This window comes from Lepisosteus oculatus, chromosome 21 (assembly GCF_040954835.1).
Source record: "Lepisosteus oculatus isolate fLepOcu1 chromosome 21, fLepOcu1.hap2, whole genome shotgun sequence".
Classification (NCBI taxonomy): domain Eukaryota; kingdom Metazoa; phylum Chordata; class Actinopteri; order Semionotiformes; family Lepisosteidae; genus Lepisosteus; species Lepisosteus oculatus.
In genome coordinates this window covers 3810102-3823904 of record NC_090716.1, presented here as the reverse complement: position 1 = coordinate 3823904, position 13803 = coordinate 3810102, and the positions used below count along the sequence as shown (strand labels likewise).

At 46.6% G+C, this 13803-nt stretch overlaps 1 protein-coding gene across 1 annotated transcript in view; it reads left to right on the top strand.

Moving 5' to 3' along the window:
• The window catches only part of mybpc3 (myosin binding protein C3), a 49022-nt gene that overhangs the window by 29075 nt on the left and 6144 nt on the right, over positions 1-13803 (top strand). The window contains exons 20-27 of the mRNA XM_069181693.1: positions 201-360; positions 1653-1757; positions 2008-2196; positions 6026-6160; positions 7237-7404; positions 10478-10566; positions 12330-12525; positions 13512-13651. Coding sequence (XP_069037794.1) covers positions 201-360; positions 1653-1757; positions 2008-2196; positions 6026-6160; positions 7237-7404; positions 10478-10566; positions 12330-12525; positions 13512-13651 — 1182 coding nt within the window. The remainder of the gene's footprint in view (positions 1-200; positions 361-1652; positions 1758-2007; positions 2197-6025; positions 6161-7236; positions 7405-10477; positions 10567-12329; positions 12526-13511; positions 13652-13803) is intronic.

Below are 13803 nucleotides of genomic sequence, written 5' to 3'. Positions count from 1 at the left end.
AAGCAAGGAAAAGCACGTGGAGGTACAGTTATACAAACCATGCGGAACCAGGACAATGGAGAGTAAATGTGTTAGCACCGTAGGACCATGGGAAGGAGCCTAAAAAGCGCTCGTCTGTCACGGCGGCCGCGCCTGGGGGGCAGCCGCCCAGGTGCGGCGCAGCGGACTCACGCCGGGCTGTCTCCTGTGCCGCCGGCCAGGTGATCTCGGACTCGGACGGCCGGGTGCACGTGGAGTCCTGCAGGGACCACTGCACCTTCACCATCGAGGGGGCGGAGAGGCAGGACGAGGGCGTGTACACTGTGGTGGTGCGGAACCCGGCGGGCGAGGACACCGCGGACATCGCCGTCAAGGTCGTGGGTGAGCGGGCCGCCGGCCGCGCGACTCTGCACCAGACAGCACAACACAGGGGCGTGTCTGCCTGTCCCCTGCAGAGGCGACAAGACAGCAGCCTCAGCCCCACCAGGAAAGCAGGCCTGCAGTCCAAACCAGACTAAGCCCTTTGTCAATTAATTAACAACCAACACTTGCCCTGTACTACAACAAACACAAAAATAATGACATCTCTTACACATGAATTGTTTTCTTTTTCAATTTTAGTGGTCACACTACTGCACTGATTGCACCTTCTGTGTGTTGTCGTAAAATTCAGTAGATCAAGATAAATACATTTACACAGCAGCTCTGGGTCATTATCACCATGTCCTACATAATAAGGCACCGGAAAGATTTCCTCTCAATCTGCAAAACTGGACGCCTTTACTTTTCTAAGGAGGGAGGAATAAGTATGGGGAGAACCGAGAGGCATTTAAAATACAGAAAATGCTATTGCTTTCAATATTAATTTGTCGTGTTTTTAGTGCTAATACGCTCATTCTAAAGAGGCATCAGGGCAATTGATTTCTCCTGTCATTTTAGGAGAAGTTGTAAATGAGTGATGTTAGGATTATCATTTTCTTATCACGTTGGAAACCATCATTGATTGAAAGCACTCTCCAGTGGCTGTTAGTGATAACAGGATATATTTGGTCTGTTCTATAAAATGCTATTTTGGTGGTGGGTCTGAAAACGAAGTGACAGCACCCTGTCAGTGACATACCATTCACCGGTGAGGGACAAGCTGATCTAGGAGAGTGTCTCACTGCCTGAGAACATACTTCGGAAGAGCATCAACGCCTTCCAAAGGCTATTTATGGAAACTCTTCTTGACTCTTGTTTTCTTCATCACAAAAAGGTCTCGCCTAAACTCTAGGTTTTGTGTTAAAAATGGTTTAGTTCCCCTTTCATTTAAGATCAGAATTTCAAAAACAGCCTGCTTGCGACAGCCCAGGTCTCTTAATATTCAGATACTGTAGGTCATGATAGCTATATTTACATATCAGCTCTGGGTCATTTTTGTAAAATGCTGCTACCCTCTTCCTCTAATTTTTTTTACACAAATTAAAACCGACGATAGCTGATTAAGCAGACAAAGTCCCCAGAGTCTCCCCACCACTAAACACGAAGCCAGTGCCTTTAAAGGCCAACCATTTTTCTTAAAAATCTTTTGAGATTTGGAATTATGCTGCTTCTTTGTTATGCATTCCTTGAATAGCTAAATTGGCCTTCAAATTTGCATATAAAGCTTTGCTTTGTACCTCTGTTCTCTGCAGATGTCCCTGACCCCCCTGAAGCCCCCACGATCATCAGTGTTGGGGAGGACTCCTGCGTGGTGCAGTGGGAGCCCCCAAAGTTTGACGGCGGTCAGCCAATCCTTGGTAAGGCCAAGCAGGGTGCAGGCAGTGGCCAGCTGGACTTTCCATGGTGTCGGGACACTGTGCAGTCTTGTGGGCCGGACTGCATTTAGTGAACTTGTATTGCCCAATCTCAGAATTCGGGTTAATTACTGATGGGCAGCGAGGTCACGTAAATATAATAATTATTGATGTCCATTTCGGGGATGGTCTAGTTGAACATGCATCGGACGCCAGCATTCATTAGGCCGATCTGATTTCTGTTTACCCTCAGGATACGTGCTGGAGAGGAAGAAGAAGAAGAGCTACAGGTGGATGAGGCTGAACTTTGACCTCCACAAGGAGCTGACCTACGAGGCGAAGAGGATGATTGAGGGCGTTGCGTATGAAATGCGGGTGTACGCGGTGAACGCCATCGGGATGTCCCGTCACAGTCCAGCATCTCAGCCCTTTGTCCCAGTCGGTACGTCTCCTTTCGCCCCTTCCGTTCTCCACCAGAGTCCTGGTGACAGGACGGGCACCAGGCTACGACCAGGGCATAGAGAAATGTGCAAATGACTGTATCAGACCCAGGATGCTAAACTAGGAACCGGTTCATATAAGAAAGCCAAACAAAAAAACTTTCAGTGTTTTCACCCAGTGGCTCTGGCTTACAAAAGAACGCGAGAAGAGTTTCTTTTCTCTTTCCGTATGGTGGCTAAGTGAGACATGAAGCACAGGGTGCTCAACTTTTTGTCCGATTCAACCAGGAGACACAGCACTACAGCAACAGCACTAACTGAATCAGGCAGGGCTGGACAATTCCTAGGAGCTGACCTGTGAGCTAGGAAACACTAATGTGGTCTGCCAGCACAGGTGATCCATCAATTCATTTGTCATTCAAAGCATGTTGCCTTCAGAGGCAGAACAACCAAACCATCATCCTGGAGCGTCAGTCAGTATTTTACATCAGGATTTCATACTTGTAGGAGCTCAAAGTGTGATCTTTCTTCCTGGCAGAAGTTCCTAAACATAGGGAAAAGACTTGTAAAATCCTGTCGGATTAACGAGAGGTGTCCTAGAGCGCTGAATTGTGGGCTTTATTGAACAGGTGTGGGGGACTATCCAGGCATTGTGGCGAAAGCTTTACACCAGAAATAAGCTGGAAAAACAAAATAAGAACTAAGGTGACCTAAATTCAGCACCTTGCTCTGAGATTTTTATTAGGACTCATCTTAGTCCACCGATTGCATTTTATAAATCCCTTCTGGGCTTTAACACCTACCTAGAGTGTGAGCACAACAAGATAGCTGCACTCCCTTCCCGGCAGTGTGCAATATGAGGACATCTCTGACATCTGTCTGAAGCCCAGAGAATTCCACAAGATTAAGCCATGTGTCTATGATGACCAGTCAGATTCGTCCTGGGGCCGGGCTGCAGCATGTGGGGTTCGGGAGCTGAGTGGGTTACGCGGTCCCATAGCCTCTTCCTGCTGGGGTTTGCTGTCCCACTGGGTGCGAACCCTGAAGTATCCGCCTCTAACCCAGCAGCGCCGGGAGTCGCACAGACAGCTGATTAGGAAAGTATCTGTGGCATTCCCCTCTATAAATAATCACTCATGACTGGTGCAGTGACGCTGCGCCAGCTGTGCCCGCCGGGGGAATAGTGGCTACTGTACGCGCCCGGGGACAGGAATCACGCTCCTGCTGCTGCAAGAGAGGGGGACCGAGCCCGAGTGCATGAACAAGAGCCAACATCAACAGATCGCCGAGGACAGCGGAGGAGGAAAAAGACACTAGCCCGAAACACACACACACACACGTGCGCCCGGGGGTCGGCGGAGAAGAAAGAAAAACCACAGCATGACGAAAGCCACGCTCCCCAAGACGGCCGAAAAGAAGCCAGCGCCGCCGGCACCGGAGAGCCCACCCCAGCCCGTGGAACCGGCACCCCCGTCTGACCTGCAAGAGGCTACGAAGGAGGCAGACCCCGGTCAGCCAGGCCAAGGATCGGCACCGGGGGAGCCCCCGGCGACCGAGGAACCCAGCCCACCAGCAGAGGAGCCCGCCCTACCGCCAGAACCCACTCCTGAACCGGAACCAGAGCCAGAACCCAAACCCACAGCCAGTAGGCTTCATTTTAAAGCATGATTTGACCAGGGGGTAGTTTCCTGAGTTTTCTGGGGGGGATGGAGGGGCTGTTGTTCCAAGACGACATACTGGGTGTGAAAAGGCTAGGTTGCAAAGAGGCTACAGAATTGACACTATCCGGTAGCGTGAGAGTATCATTTTCTCTTGATTCGAACCTTCATTAACTTATTAGCCTTTGTGTGCATTGAGTGTCCTGTGTGCTACACTGCATGGCATTTTGTTTTCTGAGGTTAAAGAGGAGATCTGTTTTTTTTTGTACCTTTACATTGTGTGGGAACCCCATTTCTTTCTGTTTTGCTTAAAGTCCTTTAGGGGGAAAAACACGCGGAATTCCTTGATTCTGTTTGCACTAGATTCGTTCTTATTCCCTTCTGTTGCTCGGAAACAATGTAAGCCTGACTTTTCACACGTTTAGAACTCTTCTCTGACACGGTATTCCGTCGGCACATCTTAGGGGGAAAATCTTCTGAAGTGCAAAAGCCGTTTTGAAGCACACAAGCAGTTAAAGACCTATTTTTAAATGTAACAGAGCACAATAAATTTCTGTAGCTAAAATAGGCATTCCTTTAATTCTCTCAGCTGCTTGAATTTGTTGTTGATCATGAGAGCCCAGTGCCAGATGGGGGAGTCACTCATGGTCACACTCCTGTGTTTACAGCACAAGCTGAAGAGTTTCTAAAAGGGCCTTTTATTGTCTCCTCCTTTGACATTTTTGGAATGATACCTTCTGCAACATAAACCATATCTTGGAAGAGACCAGCAACGTTTCTCTATTAAAGTACACGTGTCTCACCTTACACGTTAGAGCTGTACATGAAGGGAAGACTGTAAGCTTCTGTTTTCACGTTTCCTCAAATGTGTCCAGTTCTGCCACATTTTACTCTGAAAGAGATCAGGCAGCGTTTTGAGCACAAATTAAATGTAGCCCATGTCTACACTGCTGATACCGTTTGTCTCACACCTGGTTTGACGATAATGATGGGACAAGTGAGGTGAGCTTTGAAGGTGAATTGTAAAGTTCACCTTCAGGGGGCGGAGCGGTGGCTCTGTGGTTAAGGCTCTGCGCCTGTGACCGGAAGGTTGCCGGTTCAAATCCCGCGGCCGGCAGAGGAATCCTACTCTGTTGGGCCCCTGAGCAAGGCCCTTAACCCTAACTGCTCCAGGGGCGCCGTACAATGGCAGACCCTGCGCTCTGACCCCAAGCTTCTCTCCCTGTCTCTCTGTCTGTGTCTCCATGGAGAAAAGCTGGGGTATGTGAAAAGACGCATTCCTAATGCAAGAAATTGTGTAGGGCTAATAAAGAAACATTATTATTATTATTAAGTACAGTCAGTTTGACAGTGTCCTCCAACTCAGCTCAGCTGTCCTGGGGCTAAGGGATTTTGTTCTTGCACAGTGGCACATCTCACTGCGCACATACTGTATTGTATCTCCTGATGGGTGGGTGAGCTCTTCCTGCAGGGGAGCCGGCTGTCATCCAACCCACAGGCAAAGCATGCCCCCTCCTGAGCTGATGAGCTCAGCAAGTGGGCGATATCCCTTACACTGGGCAAGCTCACTAGGGGACGTCTTTTACTGTGCAGGTGACCAAAGCAGTCGATGCTCAAGCATGTGTACCTCGGTTTGCAAATGGAATTGGGGAGTACCGGGCTATGAAAGCACCTATACCCCCCAAAAAAATATATCGCAGGCCACAGAATGTAAAGAGACAATCTCTAAGGCCGTCCAGATGGCGCAGCCAGTAAAGGCGAGCTTGCCCGAGCTAAGCTCTGGGATTGACTGCATGTCAGAGTCTGGGACATTTCACTACAGTGATGGGGATTCCCTCAGGAATGGAGCACATTGCCTAGGGATTGACACAATTATTTGGCCATCTCTCAGTTGTCAGTGAAGCCTGCAGGCTCGCGTTCCTGGCCGGGAGGGACGCTCTTCTCTTCCAATCAGCACTCAAGCTCCAACAGGGGGCGGTGCTGCCAGTGACGTGTAAAAAGACGATTGGCTCAGGGGCCACGCCTCCTCACTCTCCCGTGTGCGGTCACAGGGTTCGTTGTGTCAAGCCAAGACGTAATGAACACACACAGCGATTCCTAATCGGGGCTGAGCATAAAGCAGACAATGGGTTATTCTATATTAATTAAGCAAGGCCTGCCTTTCCCTTCGTAGCTCCCACCAGCGAGCCCACAGGCCTGGCCATCGATGACATCAGCGACACCACCATTTCCCTGAAGTGGAGACCCCCAGAGAGGCTGGGCTCAGCTGGCCTGGATGGCTACATTGTGGAGTACTGCAAAGAAGGCTGTGAGTTACCATTCCTCTTGTGTGCAAGTGATGTGTGTGACTGGGCAGAGAGGTCAAACATCACTCCTTCCAAGCCACCCCTTTGCAGTTTTTTCGCACCAATAGCATGCTAAGTTCTTGACTGATAGTGGATCCATCCATCCTTTTTCTACCCACTTGATCCATTTAGGGGCCGCAGGGGAGCTGGAGTCTATCCTGCCAAGGAACGGGCGCAGCTAGGGTACACACTGCGTGGGACACCAATCCATCACAGAGCACACACAGACACACTCACACAAGGTCCAATTTTGCCAGAAGCCAATTAACCTACCTGCAAGGTTTTGGACGGTGAGAGGAAACCACAGCATAACCGACCCAGCACAGTGTAAAACTAAGAAGATAACCGTGACAAAGACCTACACTGAGATGACGTAGAAAATGGGTTACAAAGCTTACAACCTTGATCAAAGTCCAACATCTGTAAAATTATTAAGCGACTGAATGGTTTCTCCTTCCAGCTTCTGCTTTAGTGTCATGTTAGTTGCATTTTCAGTTAATACCAAAAGGTTCCTACAAAGGCGGCCTGGGACAGTGTTTATTATTGCTGCCTTGCAGCTCTGGGGCCCTGTGCTGATTTCCTTGGGTGTCTGCATTTGTATGTCCTCTCTGTGGCTTTCCTCCTGGTGCTCCAGTTTCCTCCCACAGTCCAAAGACATACCGGTGGAGTAAATGGCTGCTAATGGGCAAATATGCCCTGGTTGAACGTGCGTCTCCTGTGATGGACTGGCATCCTTACTTGCTGAAATAGGCTCCGGCTCCCCCACACCCCTGAATTGGAAGAAATGGTCAGAAAATCGAAGGATGGATCATTTCAATAGATGGCTAAAACCGGAAAAAATCTTGAGCTGCTTGAGAATTGTATGTCATGCTGAACTAGACTGCACACTTTCCTCTCTGCAATTACAAACCCTCTTGACTCTTTGTAAACGGCATCATGCAAGACTTTTCTAAGCAGCATTTATTTGTGTGTGGGCGCTTCAGGAGAGTGGCAAAGTGACCTGCATGTTCTCTGCCTTGTTCTCTGCCCTGCCGTGCAGCTGACGAGTGGGTGCCAGCCTTCGAGGGCCTGACGGAGCGCACCTCCGTCATCATCCGGGATCTCCCCACGGGGGAGAAGATGCAGTTTCGCGTGCGAGCCGTCAACGTGGCAGGCAGCAGCGCCCCCGCTACCCTCTCCCAGCCCGTCACCATCCGGGAGATCATGCGTAAGACGTCGAACGACTCCCCCCCCCAGTTAGTTCGCACTGCGACACATTTAACAGAAATGTAACAGCCGGACATGGGAACCTATAAACAAGGAGAGGGTATCGGGCCCACCTGGGTCGTTTGGTAGTTAGTAATTGATATGAGGATCCCATCCAGCCACATCTCGGAAGAAACCAGGTTATAGACACTGACAAGAAGACCAGGAGGCTTGTCCCATGCTCCCACAATCCTTTGCAGAAGGAAGTGCTTCCTGTTGTTGCCCTCTGAGGCTGATTGGTCAGTCCTTGTTATGACACTTTTTCATATTATTCCTTCGTTTTAAGTCGCCGAGCAGCAGGCCTGTCAAATTTCAAAACATCTCATTTATTACAGTTGAGGCTCGAGATGAGTTTCACAGGCAGTGTGTTTAATTAATATAAAGTCCATCCTCAACTGATAAAAAGTGTTAATGATGAGTTTTAATGAAGAAAGCCCAAGAACTAGATCTAAATTAGTTATACGAAAGGGCTTAAATGATAAATACAAGTACTGGATACATTAAAGATTTTGTTCTGGAAACGGAGAGGTAGTAAATCTGTGAAAGAACTGTAGCTTGTCTGTCACTCCAGTATTGTATCAATATGCTTTGTTTCAAGGTCTTATCCATTGAGGCCTTTCTGAAGTGAGAAAAGAGCTAAGCTGCAGTAACAGTGTAGTGGTTTGTGAAGAGTGTCTGCACCGAGCAGCCCGGAGAGGGAGAATCCTGAAGGATAAGAGGGATAACAAGCCGTATCTTGGCCACCTCTTCCTGGGGATGATGGCAGATTAGGAAAGTTGCCCTTCAGTGCATTCTTTGCTTGTCAGTCAGTGCTCCACCTGTCGCTGTCCAGTCGCAGTGAGAACCCCCTGCTGTTTCCACTGCCCGGGACACAAGCCTGAGACACCCCAACAGGTGGGACAGAACATTAACCTAATTAGAAAAATATTCCAGCCGTCAACTTGCCCCTCTTGGACGCCAGCAGGGCTCGCTGGTGCGCCAGCTGACACACAGACGCTCTCCATTTGCAGTGCAATTTGCAGTTTGCAAGAGATGTGTCTATTCAGCGTCCAAGCGGTTTTTCCAGCTCACTGTGAAACGAATCTGCTTCCGAGCCCTTCGACTGACCACACGGGGAGGCGGGGGTCTCTGTGCTGCTGTTCCCACCTTATAAAGTATCCCTGCCAGACCAGCAGGACCTTGTTATGATGCATCCACTACCTTCCTTAAAGAAAAGCATACAATAATTAATCATTCCATTCGAATTTCTGCATTGCATTGCACTAGCCAGTAATAGGAAGGATTTCTTACTAGTTTCTTTGACAAGTGCTTTGAGAAGCCACCTTTAAAGGCGCTATATAAAATAAAGTTTATTATTATTATTATAGTTTTGAGGTTTTAATGGTACAAATTGTCTTCCCAGTACATGACACTTTAAAAATTCATTTTAACTTCCCTTTGTTTGTGACATTGTTAGCATTTCGACCATTTTATCTTATTTCAGATACATTTATTTAGAACATTGACAATATTGCTGATTATCACGCTGCAGTTGTAATTTTCTGATGGGCCCTCTGCACTGCACTGCTCTTGCTTTGGAGAGTAAGAATGGCTACAAATAAGAGGGCTAAATTGATATGAAATCCAGCTGTTTCTTGAAAAATAATGACTGGATAATGATTGCAGGGTCACTGCCAAGTCATTATTTTATGGTTATCGTGCCATTAACAACTAAAGCTAAAACTGTAAGGAAGAAGGGCTCTGATATACAGCAGAAGAAGTACAATATATTCACGTTATAATAATAATAACGATAATTATAAACTGTATTTTATATAGCACCTTTAAAAGTGGCTTCTGGAAGTGCGACAACAACAAAAACAAAGATCAAGATATGCACAATGAGAGGAGACAGTAGAGTACCCCAGGGGTACAGGGGTAAATAACAGAACCAGTTAAGTAAAGTCCCTCCAAATGAAGAAGGTTTTGAGTCAGTATAAAAACTGTATGCATATATCATTTCCCAGGGGTATAATATGTGACGCTCATAGACCTAGTCTTAGAAAACTGTGGATCAGCTAATCTGTATTACATCTAAGCCTTTAATCACTGCCAGTTTTTGACTTCGTTAACTAAATGCGATCTTAACTGATATCTGTAGCACTTGAAGGAGCAGAACTGGAGGCCACTGCTGTCGAGTATAAACTTATTATTGTACGCACGACATCTGTATTAACACTTAGCAACGTAATTACAGTGCTCACTCAGACATGTGAGCAGTTAATGGATGTCCCAATTTATTTTAGAGCCAGCCATTGACAGGACAGTCAATGCCAACACTTCAGTTTTGCTGGGACTCAGAAGTATACTTAGGAAACGTAACAGTGTGTGGTAAATGAAACTGAATCTGATGTGACAGCAGACTTACAGTATATAGGACTCTGCTTTTGGGTTCAGCTATGGGAGTCCTCTGAGTCTTAATTTTTGGCACATATCAGCAAAGCCAGAATAAGCTCATTCAGAGTCTTGATGTTCATCCAAGCTCTTGTGTTTTTGCTGATGACCTGTCAACACATTTTAGGTGCTTGTAATAGAGTCATCTTTAGAGAAAGCCCTCACACCTCGCCCATTGAGCAGGGCCAGTCTCCCACTTAGTTGAAAGAGCGTGCCTATTACAAGGAAATGAAACATTTAAGGCTCAGAATTCCACCCTGTAAAAAAAAAAAACATTTTAGACTGACACATTTCTTTGGCACTTTGTGCCAGTGTACTTTTACATCAGCGGGGCCAACTAGATTATTGTCCTGTGAATGAAACTACTGCATAACTGAATAAATCTGTTCCAGGTTGATTTGAAGAATTGTATTACTTCATAGAGAAAAACTAAACAATTTAAAATAATAATGAATAAATAATCTTAAAAAGAAATACTTAAAAATAAAACTAACTGGATGAGATCCTTGTATCAGTTAGCTACTACAGTAGCTATGACTGCATGGGCAAGTTAAACTGAATGGCCTCCTCTCATTTGTAAGTTTTCCTGCTCTTTTTTACAGAACGCCCCAAAATCTGGATTCCTCGAAGCCTGCGCCAGACTCTGATCAAGAAGGTTGGAGAAACAGTCAACATCGTAATTCCTTTCCAGGTAAGCTGAGCTCTGAAAAGGTCTTTCGTGTGACGTTATATGGTGTTATCAAAGACTGGGGGAGGTGGTAAACTTGATTGGAACAGGACTGGAAAGTAGCCTGTGTGTTTGTTTGGAATCCACTTTGTAATCAGCGCTGTGTCTTCAATTCTTTTCAGATTTAGATAAATCACGTCTAACAGGATTTCAGTTCGGAACCAATAAAAATGCCATCATAAGCTCCCTCTTCAACACAGCTGTAAATACAGGCCCTGTTAGGTTTTTTTTTCTTTGCCAGGCTCTGGCTCAGAGTTTTTTTTTCCCAGGGCCTCGTGGTTTCCCATATGTATCAGATGTGAATATGCAAAACCTCCGAAGGGGATCAGGCCAACCAGTGGAAGATATTCATAATATCAAACTGTCCGTTTTCAGGGGCTTGGGCGCTTGTCTTTGTTTAATCTTTGACCCAAACACCTCAAATCAATTTCGGTGTTAGATTTTGCTTGGTGCAGAAACTCAATCCCAAGCAATTTTGTTGACAAGAGTTACCATGTGTGATATATGAGGAGTTGTGCTTTCTGCAAGCTATAAATAAAGGGACCTCAGACCCTGTAATCATATCCCTGGTAACACATGCAGAGGTGTATTGATTACTTGTGCTTCCATCTTCCCTTCCTCTTGATGAAATGAAGTCCGTAGCTGCTGAAGGCATGGTATTCACAACACCCATCAGAAAGGACAGATTTACAGCAAAGTGAAGATCAGTGGAAGAGGCTCGTCTCTAAACATTTGCTTGGCATTGTCTTAGGAGCATAAGTGCCTGTGAAAGCTCTGTCATTCAGGGGATAGCAGTTCTTCAATCTCGGCATGCTTGAAAGAATAAAACATTAACATTCAGTACAGCAAAAAAAAGTCCCAAGTAAGTCCGGGATCCTCACCAATCTGCGAACATGGAAAAGAGTTCGAATGGAAGCTGGAACACGCTTTCAGAGCTCTGCTGTGTCCAGTTTGCAGATCCACCTGGCTTTTCTTTTTCTCTGTCACTTTTTATTCCAGATCTCTCGCGAGTTACTGTAGCACACTGACTGGGCTTTACCACGTTTTTACCAAGATTTCCCGGTGCTCTACGACAGACTCATTGTATCTCAGTCATTATACCAGTGAGTTGCAGACCCTGCTCGGGGGCGGCCCTGTCGTGAAAGCAGCCCAGTTGAGCAGATGGCAAGCGCTGCAGGCACCTCTCTTGGCAGCTGGTGTAGGGAGCTCGGTGTTCCACAGTACAGAAGCTGCCATGGCTGCTGTTGGCCCCATGCAGGCAGGGAAGGGAGTGTCACCTTCTTGACGTGTTGCAGCTATTTTAATTGGAAAATGAGATGTTCACACTCCGGACACTTTCAGCCAACAACATGCACTGCGGCAAAACAGGGAGTCTGAATGAGATCGTGGAGGGGTTAGTGTGTGTACGTGTGTGCACAAGGTCTAATATCACACCCATCTGGACCCAAATACAAAATCACCTTTCTTTTCACAGCACCTAAAAAATAAGCTTCAGACATCGTCTTTAGTGTGTCATCTGTACAGGCGTTTACTATGATGATTTTCTATTTATTATTTGGTACCATACTGTATCTCGTGTGCATCTTAAGGTTTTTTTTTGGATGTAATTCCGAACAGCCTGCTTTTCTTCCAAACAGAAGCAGCGGATGGCCAACTGTGACCTGTGTTGGTTGAGTACGATTAACTGAGACTTGGATGTCGGGCCTTACGGTATATAATCCTCACAGGGCAAGCCTAGGCCAAAGGTCACCTGGACAAAAGACGATCAGGCCCTGGATCCTAAGCAGGTCAGCGTCCGTAACAGTGACACGGACACCATCCTCTTCATTCGCCGAGCTGACCGCAAAGATTCGGGCAACTATGAGCTGCAGGTGCAGATTGAGAACATGGAGGACAAGGCTACCATCAACATTCAAGTTGTGGGTAAGTCACAGGGCTCCTGTTCTCTATTAGACAGCTGCTGCTTTACTTACAACATGTATTGAAAAGGCTGCTGTCATGCTGCAACTGTTTGCTTCAGTTTGTAGGCTATGTACTGTGTTGTTCCCTTCCTGTAGAATTCTATATAATCTGTGCTCACAGGCAAAAACCCACAATGTTTAATGAACTAAAGCCACAAAGCTAGAGAAGCTGTTAGATGCAGCTGCAATCACAGAGAACACAGGGGCCTTTTCCTCTGGTTCTGTCCTTTCATGTGCCTGTGTTTGATCTGTCACTGTGGGAAAGACAGCTGTACTTTTATCAGGTGGCTGAGGGACACAAACAAGAGCGCACCAGCTGAGCTGAGCAGTTTATGGATGGTAATTGTTGAACAACAGGGGCTCAAGCTGTTGACAAGCTATATTTTGGGATTCACCTTCGACCTTCAAAGTTAGTTGTGTTGGAGCTCCGCAGGTTGAGCTCAAGGAGAAGCCTGAGAACACACACTGCACAGACTGCATAGCAGAAGCCGTTAAAAAGAAACCACTCAGGAGCTGCGTGTGCCCTGTGAGGGGCTGATCCCCTGTCCAGGTTATAAGCCCACCTTGCAACTCTGTGCTTCCAGGATAGTCTCTGGATTGCCGGGAATAAAAACCTTTCCGATAATGTATGGAAAAGTACCAGTGTTATAATGGTCCAAATAAATACAAGGCCCATCCTTTATCATTACCAAAAATTGTTTTATAAAACAATGTTAGGCATTTACAATATGAGAGAGTATGAGGCACTTACAGTACGGATTTAAACAAATGTTAAGATATTCTGATATTGTACAATGTCTGAAATGGTACAAGTTAATACTGGCTTTGCTGTAAATTTAAAATTTTGCTGACTTGGAAAATGTTACATGCCTACGTTGCGTGGCTTTTGCAAAGGAGATGCCTCACAGTAAGACAGAGCTTTTCCTGCCTTGCGGTGATATTTCCTAGACAAGCCCGGCCCTCCCCAGAACCTGAAGATCACAGATGTGTGGGGTTTCAATGTGGCTCTGGAGTGGAAACCGCCGAAGGACAACGGCAACATGGAGATCACAGGCTACACCATCCAGAAGGCCGATAAGAAGACCATGGTGAGGGTTCGAAAGGGCAGACAAGTTGGGCCCAGTCAGTTTGCACCAGATTACTCATTATTCACCAGTCACACAGTGCTTCACAGCTGGGGAAGTGAAATGCTTATTTTCATATCTCAGAGTTAGAAAGAATCAGCATTGATAAGTGCATT